The sequence below is a fragment of the Somniosus microcephalus genome, chromosome 7 (assembly GCF_052327205.1).
Source record: "Somniosus microcephalus isolate GS21.2 chromosome 7, FLI_Smic_1.0, whole genome shotgun sequence".
NCBI lineage: Eukaryota > Metazoa > Chordata > Chondrichthyes > Squaliformes > Somniosidae > Somniosus > Somniosus microcephalus.
The window spans coordinates 131,551,201-131,572,001 of record NC_140993.1 but is presented as its reverse complement, the minus strand read 5'-3'; the positions used below and the strand labels follow the sequence as shown (position 1 = coordinate 131,572,001).

Below are 20,801 nucleotides of genomic sequence, written 5' to 3'. Positions count from 1 at the left end.
CCAAACAGCATGGAAATGCTGATGGGTTATCGCGCTTGCCATTGCCGATAGTAGAAGAAGCGACTACAGTGGACCCGGTAGAGATGTTCCACTCATCCATAGTGGAATGTCTACCAGTAACAAATTCGATGATCGAAAACGAAACAAGAAATGACCCGACTCTCTCACGAGTCTATGATTTAATGGTGGAGGGATGGCCAGCACAGGGCGAACCAACGCTGCCAGCATTTTCGCAGAGAAAAAAACAGCTGTCAGTGTGTCGAGGAACCCTGATGTGTGGATATAGAGTGGTGATTCCACCCAAACTTCAACAGAAGGTGTTAAAGGAGCTGCACGAGGGACATCTGGGTGGAGTGAAAATGAAGAACCTAGCAAGAGCGTTTGTGTGGTGGCCAGGCATTGATGGGGACATCGAAGAAATCGCTAAGAGCTGTCTAGGATGCCAGAAGGTCCAAAACGCGCCACCACAGGCTCCTCTGCATCCATGGGAGTGGCCCTCATCTCCTTGGCAAAGGGTACATATCGACTTTGCTGGTCCATTTATGGACTCAATGTTTCTAATAGCGGTGGATGCACACTCCAAGTGGCCGGAGGTAATAAAGATGTCCACCACCACCACGGAAAAAACCATCACAGTGTTAAGGACCATGTTTGCTAGGAATGGGCTGCCGGAACAGATCTGTTCTGATAATGGACCGCAATTTGTGTCCGAAGAATTCAAGAAATTCTTAAAGAGCAATGGAGTTAAGCACTACACGTCAGCCCCATACCATCCCGCCTCCAATGGATTGGCTGAAAGGTTTGTCCAGACCTTCAAGAAGGCCATAAAGGCCATGGGTAATGAAGCCATTAACTTACAACATAAGGTGGATAGCTTCTTGTTGGCGTACAGGAATGCAACACATGCGGTCACAAATCAAACTCCCGCCATGATGTTTTTTTAATAGACGACTAAGATGCCGGCTGGATTTGCTTAAGCCAAACGTCAGAAGGGACGTAGAGAACCGGCAATTCCAGGGCATGAATGAAAGGCCAACTAGATCTTTTCAGATAGGTCAACAAGTTTTGGCCCGGGACTACCGTACCGAGAAATGGCAGCCTGGAACTATCGGAAAAAGGCTAGGGCCGTTGATGTATACGGTGGACATTGGGGACAGTATAATAAGGCGCCATGTTGACCAGATCATAGGGTCAGCCACAAATGGCCAACCTACTCCACCACCTTACACGGTTAATGTTGAGACAGAGATACCCAGAACACCTACCTCCGATCTGGTAATACTGGAATCAGATGAACCTGACACTGTCCTTCAAGCTGAATCGACCTTGCCAGAAGCACCTACTACCCCGCCGGAAGTTACGACACCATCGAGGCGTTATCCGGACAGAGTCCGGAAACCTCCAGAGAGACTGAATCTGTGAACTGTCTTGCATAAAGTTGTATATATGTTATAATGTATGTTTAATGGGGAATCAGTATGTTGTAAGCTAAAAAGGGAGGATTGTAGTGTATGTACCCGTCTACCTTTAAGAGAACTACTTTAGGTGTTGCACTACTTTGTTGGCTTCTGTATACTGTAATACCGACGGTGACCACACCGGTATATAAGTGCTGTGTCAGGAAGTATTGAGCAGATTCGCCCTGACCTTCGAATAGTAAAGTCCTGTTTTAAGTTACTCTTGGAGTCTGTGTATTAATTAACTAAACAACCCACAGACTTTACAAATGTTCCCTTTAATTTTTTTTTGGGTGAGTGATGCCTTTAAGGGGCAGTGTGGCCCATTCAAAATACAGCGCATGTGCAGCTTTTCCTATTTAAAAACTGGTGAGCCAGCTGCGCAGGAGCTGCAGAGTGCCAAGCGGCGCAGCCGCGCAGCTTAAAGGGAACATTGGTCCCAATGAAGTAATTGGGACCCGATATGCGTATGTACAAAAGGATTCTGTAGGCTTTGGGTTGGTGGCCTTCCCAACTGCTCAGTAGAATAGATTAGGACTGGGAACAGTTGGTTATTTCCTGGTACCTCCAAGGCGAGAAAATAACCTGGGCGTGTTGATGAGCTGGAGTCTGAGCTTCAGACACTGCGACACATCAGGGAGGGGGAGAAGTACCTGGACTCTGTGTTTCAGGAGGTGGTCACACCTATGAAGTTAATTAATTCAGATGTAGCCCATGGTCATGGACAGGACGGTGTGACTACGAGTGAGGCAGGTACGGGGATCCAGGAGGTAGTGTTGGAGGAGCCGCAGCCCTTGCTCTTGTCCAACAGGTTCGAGGTTCTTACTCCCTGTGGGGACGGGAGCAGGGACTGCAGGGAGGATGAGCAACCTGGCCACAGCACCGTGGAACGGGGGGCCATTCAAGAGGGGGGAGTAAATAGAAATGTTGTAGTGATAGGGGATAGTATTATTAGGGAGATAGATAGAGTTCTCTGCAGCCGAGAGCGAGAGTCCCGAAGGCTGTGTTGCCTACCCGATGCCAGGGTTAAGGACATCTCCTCTGGGCTGGAAAGAAACTTGCAGTGGGAGGGGGTGGATCCAGTTGTCGTGGTCCATGTTGGTACAAACGATGTAGATAGGACTAGGAAGCCGGTTCTGTTGAAGGAGTATGAGCAGCTAGGGGTCAAATTAAAAAACAGAACCTCAAGGGTAATAATCTCTGGATTATTACCTGAGCCACGAGCGAATTTGGCTAGGACAAATAAAATTAGAGAGTTAAATGCGTGGCTCAAAGACTGGTGTGGGAGAAATGGGTTTTGCTTCCTGGGACAGTGGCACCAGTACTGGGGCAGGAGGGAGCTGTTCCATTGGGACGGGCTTCACTTGGCCAGTGCTGGGACTAGAGTCCTGGCGAATCATATAACTAGGGCTGTAGAGAGGGCTTTAAACTAACTAGTGGGGGGGGGAGGTTCCTAGAGAGCAAATAATAAAAATGACAACAGAGAAGGTCATAGACTTAGGTAGCAGTGGGGAAATTAAAAACCAGAGCATGTCAGGAAGGGGCAGAAGGTATGGAGTAAAAGGTAAAGTAATAAAAAGGGCAAAAGCAGGAACTAAGTGTCACAAAACATATTTGAAAGTTCTCTATCTGAATGCACGTAGCAGTCGTAACAAAATAGACGAGTTAATGGCACAAATAACTACATATGGGTATGATCTTGTGGCCATTACAGAAACATGGCTGCAGGGTGACAATGCCTGGGAATTAAACATACCAGGTTATTTAACGATCAGGAAGGACAGGCAGGAAGGAAGGGGAGGTGGGGTGGCTATGTTAATAAAGGAAGGAATCACTGTAATACAGAGAAATGATATTGGGTCAAAAGATCAGGATAATGAAACAGTTTGGGTGGAGATAAGGAATAATAAGGGGAAAAAAACACTAGTGGGCGTAGTCTATAGGCCTCCAAACAGTTGCAACTCTGTTGGACGGAGTATCAATCAGGAAATAGTTGAGGCTTGTAATAAGGGAACATCTATAATTATGGGGGATTTTAACTATCATATTAATTGGACAAATCAAATTGGGCAGGGCTGCCTTGAGGATGAGTTCATTGAGTGTATTAGGGATGGGTTTCTTGAGCAGTATGTAACTGAACCGACCAGGGGGCAAGCAACCTTAGATCTGGTCCTGTATAACGAGACAGGATTAATTAAAAATGTCCTAGTAAAGGATCCCCTTGGAATGAGTGACCATAACATGGTTGAATTCCATATTCAATTCGAGGGTGAGAAGGTTGGATCTCAAACAAGCGTGCTAAGCTTGAATAAAGGAGACTATGAAGGTATGAGAGCGGAATTGAGTAGAGTGGATTGGTAAAATAGATTAAAGGGTAAGACGATACATGATCAGTGGTGTACATTTAAGGAGTAATTTTACAACTTCCAAAAAAAATATATTCCACTGAGAAGAAAAGGGTGTAAAAGAAAAGACAGCCATCCGTGGCTAAGTAAAGAAATTAAGGATAGTATTCGACTAAAAACAAGGGCATATAAGGTAGCCAAATCTAGTGGGAGGATAGAGGATTGGGAAAACTTTAAAAGACAGCAAAAAATAACAACAAAATTGATTAAGAAAGGGAAGATAGGTTATGAAAGTAAATTAGCAAAAAATATAAAAACAGATAGTAAGAGTTTTTATAGTTATATAAAAAGAAAAAGGGTGGCTAAAGTAAATATTGGTCCCTTAGAGGATGAGACCGGGAAATTAATGGTGGGAAATATGGAGATGGCAAAAACACTGAATGAATATTTTGTATCAGTCTTTACAGTAGAGGACACTAAGAATATCCCAACACTGGACAAACAGGGGGCTATGGGGGGGAGGAGCTAAACATGATCAAAATCACTAAGGAAGTGGTACTCGGTAAAATAATGGGACTCAAGGCGGATAAAACACCCTGGACCTGATGGCTTACATCCTAGGGTCTTGAGGGAAGTGGCGGTAGGGATTGTGGATGCATTGGTAATAATTTTCCAAAACCCCCTGGACTCAGCAAAGGTCCCGGCAGACTGGAAAACTGCTAATGTAACACCCTTATTTAAAAAGGGCAGTAGACAGAAGGCTGGAAACTATAGACCGGTTAGCCTAACATCTGTGGTAGGTAAAATTTTGGAGTCCATTATTAAGGAGACAGTAACAAGACATTTGGGTAAACATAATTTAATAGGACAAAGTCAGCATGGTTTTATGAAGGGGACGTCATGTTTGACAAATTTGCTGGAGTTCTTTGAGGAAGTAACATATAGGGTGGATAAAGGGGAACCAGTGGACGTAGTGTATTTAGACTTCCAAAAGGCATTTGACAAGGTGCCACACAAAAGATTATTGCTTAAGATAAAAAATCACGGGATTGGGGGTAATATTCTGGCATGGATAGAGGATTGGCTATCTAACAGAAGGCAGAGAGTTGGGATAAATGGTTGATTCTCAGACTGGCAATCAGTAACTAGTGGTGTTCCGCAGGGGTCAGTGCTGGGTCCCCAACTCTTTACAATCTATATTAACGATTTGGAGGAGGGGACCGAGTGTAACATATCAAAGTTTGCAGATGATACTAAGATGGGAGGGAAAGTAGTGAGTGAGGAGGACATAAAAAACCTGCAAGGGGAGATAGACAGGCTAAGTAAGTGGGCAGAGATTTGGCAGATGGAATACAATACTGGAAAGTGTGAGGTTATGCACTTTGGCAGGAAAAATCGTAGAGCAAGTTATTATCTTAATGGCAAGAAACTGGAAAGTACTGAAGTACAAAGGGATCTGGGGGTCCTGGTGCATGAAACTCAAAAGGTTCGTATGCAGGCGCAGCAAGTGATTAAGAAGGCCAATGGAATGTTGGCTTTCATTGCTAGGGGGATAGAATATAAAAATAGGGAGGTATTGCTTCAGTTGTACAAGGTATTGGTGAGACCGCACCTGGAATACTGCATACAGTTTTGGTGTCCATACTTAAGAAAAGACATACTTGCTCTCGAGTCAGTACAAAGAAGGTTCACTCGGTTAATCCCGGGGATGAGGGGATGGACATATGAGGAGAGGTTGAGTAGATTGGGACTCTACTCATTGGAGTTCAGAAGAATGAGAGGCGATCTTATTGAAACATATAAGATTGTGAAGGGGTTGGATCGGGTGGATGCAGGGAGGATGTTCCCGATGATGGGTGAAACTGGAACTAGGGGGCATAGTCTTAGAATAAGGGGCTGCTCTTTCAAAACTGAGATGAGGAGGAACTACTTCACTCAGAGGGTGGTAGGTCCATGGAATATGCTGCCCCAAAAAGCTGTAGAAGCTACATCATTACATAAATTTAAAACAGAAATAGACAGTTTCCTAGAAGTAAAGGGAATTAAGGGTTACGGGGAGCAGGCAGGAATTTGGACATGAGTCTAGGTTCGGATCGGTCATGGCCCTGTGGGTAGCGGAGCGGGCCCAGGGGCCGTGTAGCCTGATCCTGCTCCTATTTCGTGTGTCTAATTCTGTTAGATTCAGGAGATGGTTCTGTGATAGTAGATTGGCAGTTAGGATCAGATCAGCCATGATCTTATTGAATGGCGGAGCAGGCTCGAGGGGCCGATTGGCCTACTCCTGCTCCTATTTCTTATGTTCTTATGTTCTTATGTTCACCCAGTTTCCACCAGGTGGGTAGGATTAAAATTGCCTCCGATATTTCGGGGTCGGGGAAATTTAAATATTTTGCACGGATACCGGGATTATTTATGGTGTCACTAAGGAGCCTGCCTGAGGTGGGGTGGAGGTGGTTTGAAATTTGGCAGGGAAACTGTCTATTTCAAATTTAATGCCCATTGCAATGCTGGACACCAGGGGTCCAGAGGTGTCCTATATGCCCAGCATTTCTAGGGACAAATGTTAGGAAATATGTCATATGATGTATTCTGTCATTAGTCTCTTAGTAAAATATTCATCCTCATATTTGGGCAGAGGTATTGTACAACTCAAATGCTACTTCTGGTGGAAAATTCCAGAAGTACCACTTGAAACTTCCTTCACCACATGCACAGGTTACACAAGTTTACTGCTTTACCTACATAACCAGACATGAAACTTGGGGATTCGGTAACTTGTCCTATGCAAATTATCTTTTCCAGTTCATCTGTTTGCATTGATGGCATTTAGAAAGTAATCTGTATTAGCTTGCTAGCTTCACTTGTATTATGTACCTTGCTAAACAGCTTTGTGTGAAAACAGTTCTTTTCCATATATCCATAACTACCAGCTAGCTTCATCTTTCTATCTGACCTTTACAGTAATTTTCTTCCTATGCTGATGCTCTTTTTCCAAAGGTGGTAAAATTCTCCTGGATCTCTCGCTAGCACAAGTTTGCTTGATCTATGATGTATGATCACACAGCTTTCCTCTGGAGCACGCTTGTAAGCCATTCTCCCAGATCGAAAGAGTCCTCCCAGTTCTCCATTCACAGTCACCAAGGACTTTCATGGCTCAATCAGTAAAATGGTCTTAACAAATTTGCTCCTGAGCCACCTCTTAAATGTTTTGTGTACTCCACAGCTGGATATATTATGTTCAATGTCACTTAAGCAACTTGTTAGCTCCTTTGAAAACCACTAAAGGGTGATTATTAGAGGTGTATCATAATTGATATCTTTTCTGCCATTCCAAAATTGTGCTTCACAAAATCACCCATAGCTAAGTCATGTGCATCCACTGTCATTTGGCTTGTTGGTCACTAAATATATGGAAAAAATGTTTTAACCTATTTTTCAACAATAAAAACAATCCATAGCTTCTGCTCACAAGCTTACCTGTCTCTCTTTGAACTGGGCAGATTTGTCAAATTTGTATAGATAACGCAGTCCAGTGTCTCCTCTATCCCCATAGATACAGATGTAGATGGGAAGATAAGAATCAGCTTCTTCCAAATGCCCAGTGTGGATACGTACTTGGTATTTCACCACTGTCAAATGCACCACAAGAATGTAAAGCCAATTACAATTATTGTAGTATTAATAGAAACTGAACTTAATGAATGGCAGACCAGAAAGCATAGACTAATTAAGTAAAATGTTGTACCTAAAACATAAAATAGCAAAGGCTATTCAATCTGACTAGTGCACCTTTCCTCAAGCTCTGGGAAAGAATTTTTCCCCAACTGGAACCAATCCCTCTACTTCCAACTGAATTAGAAATTTCCCTATTTCAAGCATGAGGAGGTGGAAAAAAAAACTTTAGTATTGAGATTTCCTGAGGCAAATGAAGTTCAGATGTAATTCTCTGTCAAAGAAGATTAGGAAAGTTTTTGTCAATGAATATAGTTCACTCACCCTCTGTGCTGAGATTAAGGTAGTAAAGCTCTGACTAAAAGAAACCTGAGTTTCAAAGAACTCATAGGTTCAACACGAATTTGTGCAAGACCAGCTGAAAATTTTACCTGAGGAATAAAAGGCTGTACCTTCCTTTTGTAAAACTGGGCATCACTGAATGGCTGGTTTCCCCGGCTGTAGGGTAAAAGCAGCTGCAATTACAGCGCTTACTTGCATCCTTATGTTTGCAGAATGTCATGCAGAGCTTGCTGAATTCAGTGAGGTCATCTAACTTAAATATTTTAGACACAGTTCCTGTGTATTTCCCAGAGTGTAGGGCGATACTATGGTAACAGGGGAATCCAGCAGAATTTAAAGTTCACTTTTTCTTGGATCCTGACTCTCTGGCAGAAAGATCATTACAGGAGCAAATGGTAGGACTGCCCCGCCACCAAAGAAAGCCTGGATATGCTGCTGGAAAAGGTACAGCACAAGAAAGTGGCCATTTTTTTGAGCCAAGGGAAACTCTTCCATATGAGCCAATGCAGTGAGCATGGCAGGAGGTAGTCACTCATGTTAATATATTCTCCTATGTTCATTGGTCATGGAAGCAAATGAAAAAGAAGTTCTTTGGTGTGAGAAAGAGTGCTGAGGCTGTGTTGAGTGCACCCAAAGGATGCAACAGCATGAGAGAGTGTAGCCTTTTAACCAGGCGGTAAAGCCTCATTGATGGCACACATGTAGCAATCAAAGCCCCTTAAGAATAATCCGGTGGCATATATGAATTAGGCAAGCCTTTCATTCCATCAATGCACAGACCGTATGGGACCACAGGATCAGATTAATTCAGTGAATGTGTGGTACCCCAGCAGCAACAACAATGCCTTCATTTTGCAGCAGTCCACTGTGCCAGCACAATTTCTATAAGATCACCAGCGCACAGTCAAATGACTAGGCAGCAATCACTTTTAAACTTGGCTTTTCCCTTAGAGGTTCCAGTTATTGTGCTGACTTAATGTTTTATTCTGTGGTACTCTGTTGCTATGACTGTGATTTGTTTACTGTGGACTGGCTAGGTAGCTCCACCTGCAACTGGACTCCCAGGTCTCTCCAAAAATGATGGTTCTGTTTCCTACTGGTTTTTCTGGTTTCTCCTGAAAAGCCTTCCACCTTCAGTTCCTACCGTGTAGAATCTAAAGCCCCAATTTTAACCCCTGTACCTGATGATAATGGGGTGTGCAAGGGGTTAAAATATCAGTAGTGTGACAGTCACCTTGTCCATGCCACACTCGCCTTCTGCGCCATTTTAACAGGCACTTTTTGGGCAGAATGCGAGGTCATCATTGAAAGGCAAAAATCGGGGTCTGATGACGTCATTCAGACCGCAATGCAATTTTAACTAATTCTCAGTGAGGTGCTGGCCTTGCTAGAGAATGGTGCCAAGGAGCAGCAGACCCAGAAGAGGGCGGAGAAGGTGAGTGACGTAATAAAACTCACTACGCACTTGGTTTGAGCATAAAGCAAGGCTTTAATCAACTTGTTTCAGAACATGGAGGTCTAGTTGTATTTCACTAGCTCGTCTTACAAAATGTCCCTGGCAAGCTGGGGCCGACGCCCGAGTATTTATACTCCTTGGACGGCGCCACCAGACGGCCGTCCAGCGTTATTTCATAAGTAGTTTCTTGATGAGATTTATAACAGTGAGTTTTTTTTTCCGTGTTTCCTTGTGGTCCCAGGACCTCCCCTTCCTGGGTTTCTCCTCCCCTCCCACTCGCCTCCATCTTCCTCCTAATCAACTTACCTTAGCACCAGGGACTGCTCCTGTGAGTCTCCAGCAGTGGCCTCTTGCCACCCTCAGCTTCGCATCATTGATGCCGGGTTCGGGGGGAGCAGTTAGGCCCTTTATATTTAAATAAGACCCTGGAGTTAAAATGGCCTGGCTCCATGTTGTGGAGCCGGGGCAAGTCAGAGGCTCGCCCCAAGTTAAAATCGGAACTTTGCATCCACTTGCTGTTGCACTTGGCGTCAGTTAACCTTTCCTGATGGTTAAATTCAAATAATTCTCCTTCTCTAAGCTTATTTGGTACTTATGTTGTACGCAAATACAGTTTGGAATCATCGACCCCAATATTAATTGGGAGACACGCTGGAATCCGATATCGCGCGGGAAACCCAGAAGTAAGTTCAGCGCGTCTGTCAGTGGCTTTTTAATGCAGCCACCTCATAATAATTTTACTTCTGGGTTTCCAATCAGTGTCAGCCAATGTGATATGAACCCCCATGGCATAATCTCAACTCCAGTATTTAAAGTGATAATCCAAAGATGCAAGTTGAAGGAGTTGGAATTGGCAGGAAGAGAATTGGCAGGAAGAGAAGTGTAAGTATTACAATGGAGTAGTATGGTGCCCCCGCTTCACTGATGCCTCCCTTGATGTGTTGCTGGGGTTTGTGAGAAGTGGGAGAGAGATACTCTTCCCTAGCAATGGGAGGAAGAAGCCTGCAGCTGAAACAAAGAAGATGTAGTTGGAGTTTGCAGAGCAGGTCAGCAGCAGGAGCGTGGTGCCATGCTCCTGGATTCAGTGTAGGAAGTGGTTCAATGACCTAACCAGGTCAGGAAAGGTGAGTATCGTTACACATTCACCTACATCCTGCTATGCACAACACTCCCCACCACCCCACCCCCCGCCACTCTCTCTTCTCAAGCCTATTCCATCACATCACTCCTCACACCCACTTACCTTGCACGCCCACCCACCCACCTACCCTCCCTTCTCTTTTTATTCACTGCCTCACATCCCCAACTATCCACCACCCACTGCCACTCACCCTCATCCTTATGCAATTTCATGCCTCTCCCTCACCAAATGTGCTCCATTACACTCACTCATAGGTCTGTTCTTTCCCTCCTTGTAGAAGAGAGCACAGAACACCAGGGAGAGGGGGAGAGCTGGAGGGGGATCTCCACAGATCTCACAGCTAACAAATGCAACGGAGAAGGCACCGGGAATCAGTGGAGTTTCAGCATCCCTGGCTGTCGGAGATGGCGAGTCAGGGACCTCCCAGCAACCTGGTGCCACAATTAAATAAAAGCCAGCCACATATCATACGGCACTCAGTCATGTTGACTTGATTTCGACAGCGAATGAAATATGATCATCTTCATAATAACTTGCAACATATTGTTACCTTGCCAGGACTAATTCATGTGTTTTATCTCCGACAGGGCCTTCATGCATGCAGCAGAAGTCGGTGGCGGGGGCCAACAACGAATCCTCAGAGGAGTCCTTCTGAGGGTGCACCGTCACAGGACTCATGCAGACCATGCATCAGCTTAGATACTCACATTTCAGTGGACCAGTAAGGCAGATAGTTGGGTTTTCACCTGGTGACTCGCACTTCACAAGTGAGCAAGAGCAGATGGTGGAGACAGGGACAGCAGTGAATAGTTCGCGTCGGAAGGCACAGCCCTCTCCAAGCTCTGCTTAGCTGGACACAGATGCTGTACCTCGAGAGCCATCGAGAATCATTGAGCAACAGACAATCTGTGATGCTGTGACAGGCCTTCAAAGTAGACTGACCATGATTGCAGAGAGAATGGAGGAGTACACCTCAAACATGAGTGGGTTGATGTCGCAGGCTAATGAGATGATGGGCAGGATTTTCATTGGGCCGTGGAGTCGGGATTGGAGGCGTTGGGGGGGGGGTTAAAATCCTGACATCAGGGGTCCCGACCCCATCCTGCACCCAAACCCGCCTCCATGCCAGTTTCAAAGGAGACGGGTACCCGCCCCGCACTGGGACCTGCCTACCCGAGATGGGAAGGGATTAGTGCCAATTAACTGCCAGTTAACAGGTAGTTAACAGGCAGTTTTTAGCCTAATCCCTATGTTTAAGGTTGAAGTGTGGGATTCCTGGTGGCTCCAAACCACGCCAAGTTAGAGGAGGCGGGCCGTCGGGTTGAAGGACTTGGAGGGGTCGAGATGTCGGTATTCAGGTGAGTGATGTGTGCTTGAGTGCAAAGGTAAGTGTGTTTGGTGTGTCTAAAGTGATTAAAGAAGTTTAAATTACATTTTCTTATCTTTTCAGCCTTCCTTTAGGTCCCAGGAGTTCCTCATCTCACCGGCACAGAAAGCAGAATGGCTGCGAACTGTCAAAAGTGACAGCCTTCAGCTTACTGTGCAGGAGAGATTTCTAACTGAGTCTGTGGAGAAGGACACAGGTTAGAACTTCAAACAGCTGTGAAACACTGATATTTCATCTGTCAAAATGTCTTGACAGATGAAATTTCAGTCTGTGACATCACCTGTTGCCGGGTGGCCCTTAATTGGTCTGCTGAGCCCGCTGGGTGGGCTCAACAAGGTCAATCAAGTTAAAATCGCGTGAATTGGCTGCATCTCGATGGAGGCGGGACTACAACCCCGAAAGTTGTAGTCCCGCCTCCAACCCGACTCCTGAGTTAAAATCCTGCCCGATGTGTTTTTCCATGGCAAGAGTGGCCAGTGCCGTGGAACATCAAACGCTCCAATCAAATGAGTCAATGCACATCTTGACCATCATCGTGCAGACTCTGGATGCCAACATGTCTGTTACCTTAAATAAGTTGACAGATACCTTAGCCTGGCCTTACAGAGCCACACTGATTTACACCAAAGTGTTCTCTGGCACAGTGGTAGCAGTGAAATGCAGCTGGGCCATGAGAGGGATGAAGGCAAAAGGGGTCATGGAAATGGGGACTCCACTCAAGGCACTTTCACTTCTCACCCTCAGCCCATCACTCAGTCTGCAGCCCACATGCTCCTTCATCTCCCAATGGCCGAGTGGAGCAGTCTTTGGTGGGGCACTTAAGAACCCCAAAACCGAGAGGACGTCGAGAAAGAGCATCTCAGCAGTCAGAGCACGGATCTGAGCAGCCTGCCTCTACTTATGCTGAAGCCACGGAGGTTGCACCATGTAGGAGTAGCAAAATGAGTAAGGCTTTGTAGTTGCACAAGGGAATGCACATGGGGGTCTTCGAAAATGTTGTGTTGATAAGTTTCTGTTGTTTATTTAGTTCACATAAATGTTATTGTTTTTCACCATTTTCCCATCTTGTCCATTCTTGGGTGCTGGGTGGTAAGGGGCCTTTTAACTTGTTTCATGATGAACAGAAAGACATGAATTGATGGGGACCAATGAGGGGATGTTCAAGGGGTGGTTAGTTGGTTGAAGGATTGGTTTGTATCAGTGGCATGGGGGCAGGGGGCAGGGGGGGTGGTGGACGGGCAGGGGGAGAATAGTGGCCATTGCATTTCCTGCTGACATGGGTGCACTGGTACAAACTAGGTAAATCTTGCATTAATAAGGGCTTCCCTGGCATGCCGGCCTGCAATGTGAGCAGCTGGGGATGCATTGTCCTCAACTCCCTCCTCCTCCCCCTCCGAATCGTCCGAACAAGATCTGAGCTCTTCGCCTTCTTCCTCCTGCAGGTCCAAGCCTCATTGCTGTGCAATGTTGTGCACAGCGCGGCAAACCACGACCATTCTGGAGACCCTGGATGGTACGTAATGAAAGGTGCCTCCAGATCTGTATACGCACCTGAAGTGCATCTTCAGCATGCCGATGGTCTGCTCAATTACACATCTGATGGTGATATGGCATTCATTGTAGCACTGCTGGGCTTCAGTAGTCGGGTTTCTGATGGGTGTCAGGAGTCAAGTGTATCATCGTGCAGCAGCCAGCTTTTAAGTTTGCTTGCAGGTCCGAAGACATCAGGGAGCTTGGACTGCTGCCGGACAAAAGCATCAAGGCAGCTGCCTGGGAATCTTGTGCACACCTGCACGAAGATCTTTTTGTAGTTGCACACCAGCTGCACATTGATGGAGTGGAAGCCCTTGCGGTTGACGAATACTTCTGATTGTTCTGGGGGTGCCACGTGTGTGTAGTCGATGACACCCTGCACCTGTGGGAAGCCAGCCCGAGACACAAATCCAAGAGCTCGCTCATTGTGACTGACATCATCGCAGGTGCAGCTGACATAATTGCCGGCCCTGGCAAGCAAACCATCAGTCACCTGTCTTATGCATTTGTGGGCTGCTGAATGGGAAATCCTGGATTTGTCTGCAGCAGAGCCCTGGAAGGTCCTGGAGGCAAAAAAAGGTAAGGGTGGTAATGACTTTGACATTCACTGGTAATGTGTGGCCACCAAGTCCAGCAGGCAGCAGGTCTTCTTCTTGGAGGCTGCAGATGTCTGCCACCACCTGACGTGACATCCTGAGCCTCCTGACACACTGCTGTTCAGACATGTCAAGGAAACTCAGCCTCTGCCCGTACACCCTGTTTCACGGGTAGTGCCTCCTGCAAGCTGTACCTCTCTGTTGCTCCCCTTTCTGCTGCTGCCCTCTCTGGTGTGCAGCTACAGGTCTGTGACCAGCAGGCTGCTGGTGCTGCTGCTGGTGCTGGTCATGTTGCGCCTCATCTGAGGTCCAGTCTAAGGCACCATAAGCAGCACCTATCCTGATGCAATAGATCAAATCTCCAAAGTGTGGAAAAAACCTCCAAAGTATAGAAAGTCAACTCTCAGCAAAAGTGCTGTGAACCCCCTTTCCCACTAGCAGGTAAGAAAGCAGCTGTGAGTACTAAGTATTTATTGTCACATTTCTCTGAGATTGAATCAGCCCCCTCAATTGCCACTGAGTACTCGCCTTACTTTCACCAGCGAGTTTCAGGAAGCCCAGGAAACCCGATGTTAAAGACAAACATCTGTGTCAATATCACTCTAATTGAGCGATTAGCATATGTTAATGGACAACCTGCTTCTCCCAAGGTGGTTGCACGCATGCAGCCTAACAAACTGGAGTGAAACCTAGAAGTCGTGGGTTGGAGCCGGCTTTCTGACACAGTCAATTTCCCTGGTTTTGTGCCCAAACCCACCTGCTCCACCACGTTAAAATTCAGCTCTTCATGGTACCACTGAAAAGAATAATGATGGTACAAAGAGAGGAGGCCAATTAAGGTTTGATACTATTCAGTAGCTGGCTAGTTACAGGCATGTAATAAATGCATATAATAATAATATATATATATATATATAGGCCCAGAAATTCGGGTCTCCACGGGTGAGTACGCATGGGGTACTCACCTGTAGGCCCAATGGAAGTGCCGGTTTCCTGCATGCACTGCGCATGCGCGGGAAACCAGCACTTCCGTTCCCCTGAAAGCAGAGGTTCAGAGGTCGAACGCGTGCGCGGGGGAGGCTGCGCGTGCGCATCGAACTTCATTTTTTTTTACAGGTTTTCCCAGGAAGGTAAGCCTGCAGAAGTTAGAAATGTAAAAAGCAGGCGTAAGGCCTGCTTTTTACAAGGTAAGTGGTGAATTAATTAAAATTAAAACATTTTTTCCACAGGTTTATTATTTTTAAATACTTTAAAGCAAGGTAAGTTTATTTTTAGCCTCGTTAGAAAATTAAAAAAAATTTTCAAAAATTTAAATTATTGTTTAAAACAGTTATTTCATGTAATTTATAGTTTATTTAAAAAATGTGATGTTTATTTAAAATTTATTTTAAGATTTAGTGATGTTTTGTAAGAAGAAGGGGCCCATAGTATTTCTAAGTTTGACAGCACTTCCTGTCAGACTTATGAATGGAGCATTCCCTGCTCCGATTGGCTCTCCATGGCCCACGTGATCCCAGGGGACGCATCGAACTAACTACGCCCCTGGGATACGCAAGCACTTCGCGCCGGCAGCTGGAGCAGGCCCCGGATCGGAATTCCACGGGGGCCCACAGCTCAAAGGCCGGCGCACAAGGTAAGTGCAGATCGGGGGCTTGCACCCGCGGGAAGCCCCCGACTCGAATTTCTGGGCCATTATATGCATATAATAATAAGGCATGTAATAATTGCACATTTGTCTGTGATTCCATACAGTGGGAATTAAGATCTGTTATGGTATGGAGCTTGTGTGGAATTTGTTGTAATTCTCAAACAACTGGTATTTTCATTAATTACCCTGGCTAGTGTACCACTGATGGCTGTTTAGCAGCTTGTCCTTTTTAGACTGGAATTTCTATACCTGGGTAGACTGGCTTCCCATCATGTTCTCTTGCAAGAGGAATTTCACGCACAATTTCTCCATCATCGTGCTGTCTTGATAACCACCTTCCTGCATTAAATTTCAAAATCTGTCCACTATTTTCTTGTTTCATCAATACCTGCAAGAAAAGTTTACATTTTGCAGAATTATTTGCATATACAAAATTAGTCCTGTATATAATAATATAAAATCGCTTTCCCAACATTCTACCAATGGTGAGCTGTGGACTATTAAACAATGGGGTAGAAATTCCTTTTCTGTGTTTACCAGCTGTGATTTTTTTGTCAATTCACATAAATGGAGGGAAAGTTGTGGGTTGATGACTACAGAAGTGGTATTTCTACCCCAACATATCCTTCCAGGTAGAAATGCAGACCCCGATATTTACAGGGAGCCAGGGAGGAAACGGGAATCGGTGTTTGCGGGGGTAAAACCTGGAAATGCCGGAAACGTGGAGGTCCTGTTGAATTTAATGGTAGGATCTCATTATCATTTCTTTACTCCGTTTCCCACCCAGTAGCCGGCCAGATTGACCGATGGACATCCAAAGCACATTACAGCCAATGAAGTAGTAATGAAGTGTAGTCACTGTAGTAATGTAGGGAACGCGGCAGCCAAATTGTGCACAGTAAGCTTCCACAAGCAGCAATGAGATAATGGCCAGATAATTTGTTTTAGTGATGTTGGTTGAGGAATGAATATTGGCCAGGACACCAGAAGAACTTCCCTGCTCATCTTCGAATAGAAATGAGCACAAATCTAGGAAAAAAGCTGGCGTAGCCTCTGTCCTGCGTATTCCCTAATACTTCCAGCTTTCTATCTTTGTTGAGAGACTTGGGGAGGCATTCAAGTGCTGGAAGTAGCGCAGAAAAGAGCGACAAAACTGATCCTGAGTGTAAAAGGACTAGGTTATGAAGAAAGGCCAGAGAAACTTCAGGTTTTTAGCCTGGCTGGAAAATAGGTGTCCAGGAGGTGATTTTACAGAAGTATACAAGCTAATTAAAGGAATGGAACAGGTAAAACCAGAATACTAATTTAAATTAAATTGTGAGAATAGGACAATGGTTCACAGTTTAAGGTAAATTTAAAAAACTGATATCATGAAAGTCTCCTTTACTCAAAGATTAATCGGTGCATGAAATGGACTTCCAGATATAGCAGAGGAGACAAAAAAAACATGGAATCATTTAAGAAACAATTAGATGGTGCAAAGGTAGGAATGTAGGGTCTTTCTAGGTGGATGGCCTAATCTTCATCTATAATATTTTTGTAATCTCAAAAATGTACTAGTTTGCACCAGCTGTTCAATCTGTACTCACTGCTTATTAAGGACAATTAAGGGGTTGTTAATGAACTGTCATGCTGACAGATGCTGTGTTCCATGGGGGAAATAAATACTACCATGGTATACTATGCATTGCAATTGGCCAGGATTTATCCTTTCACCAGAACAGCTTCCAACAGAAAACTAATTGAAGCAGTGAGCGACAGACTGAAGGAAATGCAGGCATCTCACTGCTGAGAATACACACCTGTCAGTCGCTGACATTGCAGACCTAACCTATCCCAGTTCCTTCAAAATCTTTGGAGAGCACATTCAACTATCAGAATAGCAAGCTTAAAATTCACGAAGTACTGCTGTGGGTGCGCTCACTAACAACAAAGTATTTTGGCACATCTTGTTCTTTTAATAGCTTCTAAAATATGCCTTTAAAAAGCCAAAAATGACTGACAATCTTACAATGTAACAATTAATCTCATAGTATCATAGCAATGCATGGCTGAACTATGACCTTTTCATTCATTCAGCTTATGGGAACACCTTCATTCACAAGTGCAAGTAATAGAAATTTGCAACTTAATTTGCCAAATATACCTATGCTTTCATAAAAACAAACTAGCCTGAAGTTAGAAGTGTTAAATTATCAAAGTTATAAATGAAATGCATGTACAGCAGTACTTTCTAAAGGCTCAGTGTGCACTTCAATGATAATGGCATGCTGTCCATGATGCTCTTCAGATTGCATAGAAGTTGGGCCAGATCAGGCTGGCAATGTCAGTGGCTGACAAATAAGCAATGTTGGGAGTGGTATGCCCCCTGTGCTCCGCCGCCCTCACACCTCCAAAAATTGCCAATATTGTTTATGTTTTGACAGCCAGCCCCTCAAACCACAAGCTTATGAGCCTTTTAAATCAAGAAGCATAGAAATTTACGGCACAGAAGGAGACCATTCGGCCCATCGTGTCCATGCTGGCCAAAAAAGAGCTATTCAGCCTAATCCCACTTTCCAGCTCTTGGTCCGTAGCCTTGTAGGTTACAGCACTTCAGGTGCATATCCAAGTACTTTTTAAATGCGATGAGGGTTTCTGCCTCTACCACCCTTCCAGGCTGTGAGTTCCAGACCCCCACCACCCTCTAGGTGAAAAAAGTTCTCCTCAACTCCCCTCTTATCCTTCTACCAATTACTTTAAATCTATGCCCCCTGGTTATTGACCTCTCTGCTAAGGGAAATGGGTTCTTCCTATCTACTCTATCTAGGCCCCTCATAATTTTATACACCTCAATTAAGTCTCCCCTCAGCCTCCTCTGTTTCAAAGAAAACAACCCCAGCATATCCAATCTTTCGTCATAGCTAAAATTCTCCAGTCCTGGCAAATTCCTCGTAAATCTCCTCTGTACCCTCGCTAATATAATCACATCTTTCCTGTAATGTGGTGACCAGAACTGTACGCAGTACTCTAGCTGTGGCCTAACTAGTGTTCTATACATGCTCTTATATTCTAAGCTGCAGCTAATAAAGGAAAGTATCCCGTATGCCTTCCTAACCACCTTATCTACCTGTCCTGCTACCTCCAGGGATCTGTGGACATGCACTCCAAGGTCTCTCCTCTGTTCCTCTATACTTCTCTGTGTCCTACCATTTACTGTGTATTCCCTTGCCTTGTTAGCCCTCCCCAAATAAATTACTTCACACTTCTCCGGATTGAATTCCATTTGCCACTTTTCTGCCACCTGACCAGTCCATTGATATCTCCCTGCAGTCTACAGCTTTCTTCCTCACTCTCAACCACACAGTCAATTTTTGTATCACTGGTCGAGGTCTGGTTGCAGGATGTGGCAGAGTTCTGTGACCACTTCCTTGCTGAAGCGGAGCCTTCTAATACACTGCTCCTCACTTAATTGGAGGTAGGATACGTGCTCTCAGAATACCCTCAGAGGGTAAGGCTTCCTGTTGCGAGCCCTCATGGCCCTTCTCCTCCCTCTGGCCACATGTTCCAATCTTTCTCGCTGCCTCTACCGCAGATCCTGGAGGGCGAGTTCGACTGTCAGTATAGCCCCCATTAATGTAACCAAGTGTAGAACTTTGATATGTTGTGATAATAAATGTAACTAATGGTTAATAGCCACAACACTCCTGATACTAAACAACCTTTAAACGACTGAATGTTGCACAATGTCAAACTGACAAGGAAGCAATGAAACAGCACTCACCTGACAGCTGCAGCTCATTACTCATTATCCCTTTAAGTGGCACCCCTGGCACCAGCATCCACCTGCTTGATGCCTCCTCTCCCTGTCGCTGTCGGGGCGGGGCACGCTCACTGACGTCACGATCTGCCTGGCGCTGAGGTCCCCAGCATTAATTCGTAGTGGCAGTGCTATGGGGGGCCGGATTTGCCTCGCCCTGGCACGGCTGCATCAGCACCCCATTAGCGCCCCTGCCAGGCGCTAAGTGGAGGCGCTATCTAACTGAATTTTTCCCCCTTTATCTTTATCTGAACAATTATACAGGCATCTTATAATTACTAAGATAATTGTAGAAAACATTCCACTAACTGCCAGGCCCAAACTTTATTGTATACATATAAAAATGAGTACCTTTTCCAACTTCCAGTGTGGTTGTTTGCTTGAGTCATCATGTGCAATGCGAATCTTATAGATCTGACCAACATTTTTCATATTGATCTAAAGATTAAAAACAGAATACTTGAAAATTTTTGACCTATAAGCCATAAAGCATAGCACTGTAGGAACTTCTGGCATAACAGTATATATTTCTATCATTACAACAATTTAAATGCATTTTGATCATCTCTTCAAGGAAATAGTAACTACTTCTAGCAACTACAAACAAGAAAATCTTTGAGCAAGAAACTGAAAAAGAGTTATGTAGGTTACCTGAAATTCATCACTCTGATTGGAAAGAAAGGCATTTGTATTGTTGCTTTTCTGAAGACGCATTGGTCCTGTCATACCTTGGTCACCATAAGCCCACATGGAAACTTTGGCTTTTGTGCCTGCCTCACCTGTCCTTATCACCACTTTCCACTTCTCGGAAGTATAATTCATTTTAGAGACTCCTATCACAAGGAACATTAAAAATAAACAGTAATTAACAAAAACAAAATTCTGAAAACACACGTTTCTTGTAAGAAGCATTTTCATAGCTCACAAAAACAAAAAAAAATTGTTACATGGCATATATGAATCAACTTAAGCAATGTTTTATTCTGCATGTATAGCAATATAATCTAAAGAGAAGACATTAAACAGATAAATTGCGAGAATTATGAAAAATAGAGCTGCACACAAAAACTGCATACAAATTTGTTTTATTATCTGCGTTAAGCCTCCACAAAGCGCGAACAACCAGGAAGGTTTGCTATGGCTGAAAATCAATTTGATTAGGAACATTGTAGGAATGGAGGTTCCTATCTGAATAAGGTATTCGACTCGATGAATCAAATTAACAGGTTTTAATGAACAACGAAGTTAACAGGGAAACTACAGGAGAAACGGTACACAGGTCTACTCAGCTTGCTGGGCACTCGACGACTACTGGAAGATTCTGGAAGCTGACGTCATGACGTCATTGCGTTCTTCGCGCCACTGGCGATCACGTGATCGGCGTCATGATGTCATCACGTGGAGTGCAGGAAAACACAATACAGT

At 44.7% G+C, this 20,801-nt stretch overlaps 1 protein-coding gene across 1 annotated transcript in view; it reads right to left on the bottom strand.

Annotated features, from left to right (window-relative positions):
- The window catches only part of LOC147114888 (lipoxygenase homology domain-containing protein 1-like), a 42,013-nt gene extending 22,200 nt beyond the window's left edge, over positions 1-19,813 (bottom strand). Inside the window, exons 1-3 of the mRNA XM_085992957.1 lie at positions 19,728-19,813; positions 15,827-15,965; positions 7,280-7,431 (exon numbers count right to left, since the gene is read on the bottom strand). Of these exons, the coding sequence (XP_085849083.1) occupies positions 7,280-7,431; positions 15,827-15,965; positions 19,728-19,808 (372 nt within the window). The 5' untranslated portion in view covers positions 19,809-19,813. The remainder of the gene's footprint in view (positions 1-7,279; positions 7,432-15,826; positions 15,966-19,727) is intronic.
- Between the last annotated feature and the right edge of the window lie 988 nt (positions 19,814-20,801).